This window comes from Rhododendron vialii, chromosome 9a (assembly GCF_030253575.1).
Source record: "Rhododendron vialii isolate Sample 1 chromosome 9a, ASM3025357v1".
In the NCBI taxonomy this organism is placed as follows: Eukaryota; Viridiplantae; Streptophyta; class Magnoliopsida; order Ericales; family Ericaceae; genus Rhododendron; species Rhododendron vialii.
The window spans coordinates 4353428-4363489 of NC_080565.1; the positions used below are offsets into that span (position 1 = coordinate 4353428).

At 40.7% G+C, this 10062-nt stretch overlaps 1 protein-coding gene across 1 annotated transcript; it reads left to right on the plus strand.

The window, feature by feature from the left end:
• The first annotated feature begins 3618 nt into the window (after positions 1-3618).
• LOC131300628 (trimethyltridecatetraene synthase-like) lies at positions 3619-6348 on the plus strand. Its single transcript, XM_058326560.1, has 2 exons — positions 3619-4642; positions 5558-6348. Exons 1-2 carry the CDS (start codon positions 3713-3715, stop codon positions 6098-6100), a joined length of 1473 nt encoding a protein of 490 aa, XP_058182543.1. The 5' UTR covers positions 3619-3712; the 3' UTR covers positions 6101-6348.
• The last annotated feature ends 3714 nt before the right edge of the window (positions 6349-10062 follow it).

Sequence of the window (10062 nt, forward strand, 5' to 3'; positions counted from 1 at the left end):
TTGAGAGAGAATAGAGTTAGGGGGAGTTCGAAACTGCTGTGAGTGGTTTCAGAATGTCCCCGTCGATTAAAAGGAAGAAGGCAGCCATGGGCCGGGTCTGGGCTTGTTTCAGACCCAAACCCTGACAAGAAATCGTCGCGCGATGGTCCAATTGGGCCGTTGACCAAGTTCAGCCTCTGGTTCAGGCCCGATCTTATGTATCGCCTTAATAATGGCCCAGGAGTCTTACTCAGGCCACGCAATTGATTTTAGGATTCCTTCGAGATGTCCTTTATATCCCCAGCGACGATCCATCCGTCCAATTTCAAAGCAGCGACGATCCATCCGTCCAATTTCAAATCAGCGACGATCCATCGGTCCAATTTCAAAGCAGTGACGATCCATCCGTCCAATTTCAAACCAACAACGATCCATCCGTCCAATTTCAAATCAGCGACGATCCATCCGTCCAATTTCAAATCAGCGACGATCCATCCGTCCAATATCAAATCAGCGACGATCCATCCGTCCAATTTAAAACCAGCGACGATCCATCCGTCCAATTTCAAATCAGCGATCGACCTGCTCTCCGATCCCTTGGTGCACGGTATTTGTATATACTTGCTTGCACTTTTCGTTTAATCGGCTTTTGGTTGAATGGGATGGGTGTCTAGAAATCTTTGACGTTACCCGTACCAGCCAATGGTGCTCCGCGTGCCGTCAAAGAGGGACTACTGTAGACACCCCAATCTGATTTCCCGATCGTTTTACTTCATTTTTCGGATTGCTTGTTTCCCCGATGATGATTCAGGTCGAAAACGGTTTTAAGAGAATGAAATGGCTTGAGCTTGGTGTGTGTGGAACCCCTCTTTAACCCTAAAGACCCTTAAAATCAAACCCTGATCTCAGTTTTGACAGTCGCGTGACCAACTGGGTCCCTCGCGCGATGATTTACTTGCCAGGTGGTGGTCAAAGTCAAAGTTTTGACTGTTGACCCTCGCGGGGCTAGTTTGACACTCGCGCGATGAAGCCACTCCCTCGCGCGATGGTCAACACCTGTCATTTTCACCAATTTCCAGCTGGAATGCGTGGTGATCAGGAGGCTACAGGCCTATGTAACCCTGTTTCGTCGACTGAACAGCATCCTGCAGAGTTGCCCTTGCACCACCTCTCTCCCACTCTCCCATCACCTTTGGCACCCCACTTCTCCACCAAGTAATTGCAACCAGCCTTGTTGGCTGGTTGCATTGCCTTGCTTAGCCACCAACCAACATTTCCTTCTATCAGTTACCCCCCCCCCCCCCCATGGTTCATCTTCAAGGGTTACAAAAAATTGTCAAAGGAAGAGAAGGAGACATAGGCCTAAGCACTTCTTCCATTCCAAATCACTCCTACACACTCATTTCCAAGTCACACCACCTCATTCAAGCCATTTTCAAGACACTCAAGCAAAGGTATAATACCTTTCTGTTTACTGTTTAGACCCCTGAGGGGGGCTAGCAGGGTCATGGCTGGTAATCAATACCAGTCTTGGCCCTAAAGCTAACAAGGTTTCTAAAGCCATGGCCAACTAAACCCTCGCGCGATGGTCCCACTCACTCGCGCGACAGTTCTGTTTGCACGAGATTGGACCACGTGGGGAAGGGATGCTGGTCTTTAAGTTTCTTGTCTTGTTCATAGTCTCTTTCAAGTTTTTTTTTTAGTATTAGCTCACTGCGTTGCATGTTAAAAATCAGAGTTTAGTTTAGTTTACAATTTCACTTGGTTTGGAATGCCCTTGGAATGCTCTTGAACGTGTCTCAGAGCCCCAAGCATGCAAAATAATTCTTGGAAGTCCAGTCAGAACCCTCGCGCGAGTATTTCACTCAATCGCGCGCTGGTTTTCAGATTTCCAGAGACTGCCCTTGCATGGGCAGCTTGGTCTTGGCCTCTGTTTAGTCACCCCCACTATTTAGGGGTTGTATTTCCAAATTATTGTTGTCTGTTGTAATATTATTTACTTTCAAGTACATATAAACTGCTTGGTTTGCATCTGGGTGAGCACTGGTCCTTTCAGAGCCCAGAAGGGGTAAAATTCAAACTGTTGGTGAGGCATCAACACTCGCGCCAGTGTATGGGACTATCGCGCGATGGTTCATTTGCATGCAGGTTGATCCACGCATGCAAGTTGGCCATCATTTGTGCCGGTCTCATACAAAGCCCTGTTTTGGTGTTTTGATCATAAGTGTTGGGTTTTATCCCACTTTTTATTTTGACATTCTATCCATCCATGCTATCATTCACATCCTGCAAACATGTTACAGTTTTAATTCCCGTTAAACTGTTCCCCCGCCCTAATTGGCTAAAAATCGATTAATGAAACAGAATCGCAAACAAACATTTTTCGCAAATGCCTAAGTAGAGACCGATCTCCGGATTGGGCGAGGGGTGCCATAAAACCCTTCCCCTCTCGTAACCTGGCTCCCGAACCTAGATATGGTTATGACGGACTGGTTCCTTAACTTTTTCAAATCAATCAGCGCGGCAAGTGCTTCGAAATACGGTTCCTTGGGTATCAGACCTTCAAACCCGAGTGGCGACTCTGTATTTTTTCCTCTTTAGGAAGGGGATGGAATCATTTCCCAAAGAGAAGAAAAAGGGCACGCATGCCCACACTAGCACTCTCTTTTCAATATTTACTGGTTGAAAACAAATATTTACACCGCCGGTACATATAATTTATTATTAATTATTAGCAGTTAGCAAAAAATTCGTCAAATCGCAAATCCAGTCCAAACTAATCCAAACCAAAAGATTTGGTTCGATTTTTTAGTAGTACGATTGGGTCATGGTTTAAAAAAATTAGAAACCACATTTTATGGTTTGATTTGTGAATTTACGTTCACGGTTATGGTTCCAAACCAATTCGAACCGTATGATACATAATACATACATATATATAATTAAATTATGATTAACCAAATAAATATGAAAGTCTTAGTTAACTACTTTCCTAATTTTATTAACTCTATTAAATCCACCGTAATATTTATTTTTTCTTCCCTACCAAGATAATTTAGACTAAACTTCTATATATCACACCCAATCCTAATTTCCTATGATTATTAATTTATTATACAAAAAAAGCACATGGATCACCAAATCAGTCAACTTCCACGGCCCAATTCCTAAATTTCTATACATGGAAACCAATTCCAATTTCTATTCCTATTATTCATTCACTGCCAAGACTAATTACCCTATATTTCTATACATGCAAACCATTATTTAAAACCGAAACCAAACCGTATTTTAATGTTTTGGATTGGTTTGGTTTTTTGTCTTTTGTGGGTTAGTTTAGTTCTCCAAATTCATAATCCGAAGGTATTGGTTCACCCTTATTAATTATCATATACCATGCTCATGATGGATTTGAGAATTAATCCTGTAGTGCATGGGTGCACTAAAGGAGGTAAAGGGCACATTTGGACCATGCAAAAGTGTTTTCAATAATTTAAATGTGTTTATTATTTATTAACGATAATAGATATTGATTGTCGAAATGGACGGCCCAGTTTGCCCCGCAGGATTCTGCCTCGAAGGATCTACATCGCTCATGATGCCAAGATTGCTTACAAGCAGACAATTCCATTCTTCTTTCCTTTTCTTACTTGTAATAATTTATATAAATGGTCCTAAAAGCTCCTAAACTTTGATCACCAATATCTCCATCCACTACCAGCCAACTTCCAATATGGAGGCACCTTCTTGGGCTATTCTAGCCTTAACATGGCTAGCTTCAATTGCCCTTTTCCATTACCTCACCACCACCCTCGGCCGCCGCTTCCGCCGCCACAAACTGAAGTACCCGCCGGGCCCTAGACCGTGGCCGATCATCGGCAACTTAAACTTGGTTGGTTCAGTCCCACACCTATCCTTCCACAACTTATCCCGAAAGTACGGGGAAATAATGCAACTCAAGTTCGGCTCGTTCCCTGTCGTGGTCGTCTCGTCTCCCGAGATGGCAAAGGAAGTCTTGCAGACACAGGGCGAGACCTTTGCTTCCCGGCCCGCGACTGCGGCCGGCAAGTACACTGCCTACAACAACTCCGACATGGCGTGGGCCCCTTACGGCCCCCACTGGCGTCTAGCAAGGAGACTCTACCTCAACGAGCTTTTCAGCCCGAAGCGAATGGACTCCTACGAGTACATCCGCGTGGAGGAAAGGCGCGCTCTGATGTTGCGCCTCTTCGCCCTCTCGGGAAAGGAGACCGTGATCAGGGAAGAACTGACCCGCTTCACGCTAACGAACGTGAGTCGGATGGCGTTGGGAGAAAAGTACTTCAGCGAATCACAATCGGGTCGGTCTTCTTCGAGAGTGAAGCTGGAAGAACTCAAGGAGATGGTGGACGAGTGGTTTCTGCTTGGCGGGGTGTTCAATATCGGGGATTGGATACCATGGCTTGCTTTCTTGGATTTGCAGGGCTATGTGAAGAGGATGAAGGCTCTGTACAAGAAATTCGACAGGTTTCACAATCATGTGATCGCCGATCACAAGGCGAAGAGGGAAGCTGAGAAGGATAATTTTGTGGCCAAGGATATGGTGGATGTTGTTTTGCAACTTGCCGATGATCCGAATCTTGAGGTTGAGCTAAACAGTGATGGTGTCAAAGGCTTACTACAGGTACTTTCTTCCTTGTTTCAACTTTGTTTACGCACTTATACAAGGGATGACGATGAACATTACTTACTATTTAATAATCGGAAAAGTTCATTTTCATTTTTTTTTTGGTTTTATGAGTTCATTTTCTTTTTGTAGAGTTCCCTCTTCTCTCTCTCCTCGTTTTCCCAGGAGTGGTGTTGTTTTTTGGTGTTGAATAGCCATGTTAGTTAGGATGTTGAAGTGTATGTATTTTGTTGCTAGCAAAAATAAAAATTTGACATTTTGGGTAGGCATTTTGGCTCGGAACTCGTGGAGATGCCCTTAGGGGATGGAACTATTGTGCACAGAGCCGAAGTTAGACTTGGGCGCACATGGGGGCCACAGCACCCGCCCGCGTTGTTTCGGATTTTTTTTTTTAAAATTTCAAAATTAATATTAGTTGTTTTTTGTTTGATGAGAATACCTAGACATTGTATTTTGGATTGAATGTTATTTGGACATTTAAATGCTTTAAGAATGTGTTCGTTTTGGGTCCAAAACCTAATCCCTTCTTCTAAAAGTTTTTCCTTCAAAATTTATCTCATTTCTCTCTCTATCTCTCTCCACTCATTATCCAAAAAATCTCCTTCAAAACCTAAACCAAACAAACTATTAAATTCTCGAACTTCGAAATTTTAAAATTTTGTTGGTCATAATTCGGCCCCCTGTTTACAAAATTCGGGTTCCGTCGCTAATTGTGCATCACAAGTCATTATGGTTTTTGTAGATGAGGAGTTATTGAAGCTCCCTTTTTTCATTGCTTACTGATAATAAGTACCTTGTTTCGCAATGTTCGGCTTCGATACTCGGCTGAGAATTAGTCACTCCATTTTGTCATCCTTAGTTCTAACCATCTCTTCTCTGTTGACGATCACTTGCTTTCTTCGCTAACTTCAGGACCCAATACTTGGCGGAACCGATACATCAACAATGACAATGGAATGGGCAATATCCGAGCTCCTAAAACAACCACGACTCCTCCAAAAAGCAACTGAAGAGCTGGACAGAGTCGTTGGAAGAGACAGGTGGGTGGAAGAGGATGACATCCAAAACCTTCCTTACATTTGTGCAATAGCAAAGGAGACTATGAGGTTTCACCCGGTTGCTACGCTCCTTGCACCCCACTTATCCATCGAACATTGCAAAATTGCCGGCTACGACATCCCTAAAGGAACAACTGTGTTTGTAAACACATGGGGTATAGGCAGAGATCCTAGATATTGGGAGGAACCGGAAAAGTTCCTACCAGAGCGGTTTTTCGGGAAAGATATCGACGTGAAGGGGCACCATTTCGAGCTATTGCCTTTTGGTTCAGGCCGAAGGATGTGCCCTGCCTACCGTCTTGGACTAATGTTGATCCAGTCGACCTTGGCTAATTTGGTACACGGATTCAAGTGGGGATTACCCGATAATGTGAAGCCCGAAGATGTAGACATGTAGGAAGAATACGGACTGACTACGCATCGGAAGAACCCAATTGTTGCTGTCGTTGAGCCACGACTTTCTGCTCACCTCTACGTTTAATCAGTTATTTGTCTGAAGAATTTTTATTTGTTGATCGCTAGTTGTTGTCGATGTAATTTCGCTTGCAATATTACCGATGTTGTTGAGCTACATTTAACACATATAAAAGTTGTTATAAATCTATACGTAATTTGCAACATTCTTTAAGGGAAGTGATTTTGCCACTCTTTTTTTTGTTAACGCCACTCCCCTTTGTATCTTAATTAGATGTTTTGTTTTATAAGAGAAAGAGAGCGGCATTAACAAAAGGGAGAGTGGCAAAATTATTTCCTTTCTTTAAATTTGCTTAATAAACTGAAACTAACTCGATATTCAAATAAGCTAATGTTTGTCTGTAAGACAACTAATATACCCTTTTTTTTTAACAACAATTTTTTTTTATTAATTTTTGGAAACAGATTACAGAGATTAAAAGAATCTAAAGCATGAGGCGTAACAATTCTTGGATGGTGAGAAGCCAACCGAGGCCTAAAATCCCAAAGAAGAGACAAACGCATATAAGACCCAACCGCATGCTTTGGAGATGACTAAGGATCAATCATGTATTTACTTAAAGCTTCCTCATCAACACTCAAATAATCTTCACCCAAGATTTTCTGGAAAAAAGAGCAGAAGAAGAGAGTGGTTGGTAGTTGGTACTAAAATTAAAAAATTGGTTTAGGATTACTATAGAGAACTTGTAACACAATTAGCTCACCTTTAATGTTTGTAACCCCTCTAATCTATTAATATAGTTTAGTAAAGCCTTAAGTGATTTCTTTTAAAAAAGAAATTAAACCAAAACAAAAATATTCTCATATATAAGCTGTTATATAGAGAGAAATTCTAGACCAAAAATAAATCTGGAGCACAGCCTCCTCTCTCTCTCTGCCGCAGGAGAAAATTCCAAAAACTCACTGGAAAATGTCCCAGCAGCTGTCCATGCCTTCGATCGGTGCCGGAAACACGTCCTTGGCGAATACACTACAGTAAACAGGTCCGATCGACGGCCACCCGTCCTTCGCCTCCTTGGCCGGCTCCACCTCGATCAAATACTCTCTCTCTCTCGTTACCGCCGGAGTCTACCTGAACAGGCTATTGATGAAACTACTGTGGTGGTTGGTGAATATAATTTTCACTTTATTTATGATCTGATTCTCTGAGTTCCAGAAGGTAGGCTGACAAATTTGTGGGGTTCTACATGGGTCCACTTTTGGATTTGCATTTATTCATTTATTCACTTTATTTATTCATTTATTCACCTTGGAAGCAACGATCCATGCCATTTTCAAGGGTTTTTAATGTTATGTATATGTGGTCCTTCTACTTTTATTGAAATTTGGACCATTTTATTTTGGATTGTGGATCTTATCGACTGATTGATAAATTTGCCTAAATTTGCCTCAATTACAGAATGGATTACGTAATCGATTACTCAATAGAATGTTCCCAATCGTTTTTTAATACTCAATTTACAAGACCATCTTGATCAATTACCAAATTGAATAACATATTTCTTACGAATTGATTGTGGAATTCATTATTATGGATTATATATTGCTGAAAGTTACAAGCTTTTAGCATAAAAGTCACGAGATGCACCAAATCGTTATGATTCCTAGTGACAATGTTATAAATTCTAGTACTGAACAATTAGGGAAATTTATAGAAATCGTCCCCCAAGTTTCAACTGAGTCTCATTTTCGTCCTCCAAGTATCAATTGCTACTATTTTGACCTTCAAGTTCGTTTTTTGCTCCAATTTGGTCCAATCGTAAACCTCCGTCAACAAAGATGACTGGAATTGGCAGATTGAGGGTAGCTTGGACATTTCCCTCTCTTTTCCTTGGACAAAATGGGCATTTCGCCCAATTTCCCGCCCAAATCAGGGCAGGGTATAATAAAACCCTAAAACTGGTGCCCAAATCCATTATCTTTCAATGGGGCTAGGGTACAAGTCAGTGTAAAAGACAGGTTGTAAGGATTGGAAAAGAATGACCACAAAGCTCTCTACGAAGATTCCATGGATGTGCACAATATGGGATAAGTTTGAAGCCCTAAATGGTTGAGCAATATAACATGAATTTTTTTTTTACTGAAGTTTGATTTTTTTTTTTAATGGATTTTGCAGGGTAGGGATGCTTGTGCATTTTTTATGTGGGTGGATCGGCCAATGTGTGCTCGGTCAATAGAAGACATCCATTGGTTGCTTAGAAAACCCACCCAGCTTGAGGAGGAAGTCCGGCTGTGCAAACAAAGAGAGAAGAAGGTGATGGCATATGTGGTGGTGTTTATGGTCTTCTGGCTGTGAAACCTCTCCTCTGGTGATGAGAAATGAAAATGTGATTAAGGGTTGTAAGCATTGAGTTGCAAAAAATAGTGAGCTAGGGTATGCTAGGTTATTGTAGGTTAAGTTATTAGGTTATTTTATGGTTGGTTACGGCAGCCTGGGTAAGGTTTTGGTGGCTTTGTGGTTGGGGAATGTAATACAGGCGGTGTTGTAAGTAATTGTGTAACCCATGTAACAACCCATTTTGTGAAATTGAAGTAAATGAAGTCGGTTCATGGTGTTCTACGTACACCTCAATGGTTTTGCTTAATTTGATCCACCTAACCATTTCTAAACAGTCACTATCGTCTTCTAAGTTCCTAAACCCACGGTATAGATCCCTCGCAGGAACTATATGTCATATAGCCAAATAAATTCAACTCTCTAACCATGTCTTTCAATTCTCATTCCCACATAATCACTATCAACCTAGTCAAAGAAACATACTTTACCCCCAACATATCTCCTGCTACTTACACCAACCACAAGCTTTCCATCATAATGCAGTTTTATGGAAGGAAATTGATTTTAGCACTCCAAAAATTGATGGAGAGGCTCCAAAATGACGTCGTTTTGTGTATTAACATAGTTCAGTTTTGGAGCACCTCCATCAATTTTTGGAGTGCCAAAATCACTATCCTTTATGGAAAAGTGTACATCATCTTTTTTGTGCAAATAGGTGCAAACAAAGTAAAAAATGGTCATGCACATGGAAATAACATATAGACAAGATGGGGACCAAAATAAAGCATTTCCAAGAGTAAAGAATTTATACATGCATAAAAAATGCCGATCAAAACAAGGCATATAAAACAAAGCATATATATCCAAAAGAAGAGAGTAAAGAATTCAAAATCATCAAAATTGAGCCTTTCCAAACAATATTAAATGCACACCAAACTTTAAATGATTGTCCGAAAATTATACTATACCTAAACTTACCATAAAGTGGTCCATCTTTTCCAACCCCTACAATGCCCATTGATTTGAAAAGCCTTTGTCTAAAGGCGAATGCTAATTGATGCCCGAGGGGCGCCGGCACAAGTTTAAGCGAATTAAATGAGCTAAAAAAGCTGGTGAACACAATTAATTACATTGGTAATTGAGGAGTTCTCCAACCACCTTTATTAATTGTAGGAGTATCACATAAGGCCCATTTAAATGGTCATATCTACCCTTGTTTAAAGTGTAGTTCTAAGTAGTAATGTATGTGAGTATGTTTTTGTTCTTTTCAGGTACTACTTTGGAAAATCATGTTTTTTCTTCTTTTACTCTGTATGAAAAAGAATGTCCAGTCTGCAAAATGAGAATGTAAGAAAATGTATTTTTGTTGAAAAAATTCAACTTTTTCTCAAAATGCTAGATAAAACTGGGTTCTTTTAGTATTTGGGAAAAAAATTGACCTTTTTTAAACAACAATGTAGTATTTCCAGTTATCGTTTTCCAAACCGGGCATTCTTTTGAGACAAAATACTTTAGTAGTTTGTCCAAGTTTATATTTGCTTTATACAAGATATATTAAAGTAATTGATACTGAAATCTATCACCAAATCTCCTCAGATATTATAGGT

Coding starts and splice junctions, on each gene's coding strand:
- LOC131300628 (XM_058326560.1), top strand. CDS start 3,713: ATGGAGGCACCTTCTTGGGCTATTCTAGCCTTAACATGGCTAGCTTCA. Junction 4,643..5,557: donor GTGTCAAAGGCTTACTACAG/GTACTTTCTTCC, acceptor CGCTAACTTCAG/GACCCAATACTTGGCGGAAC.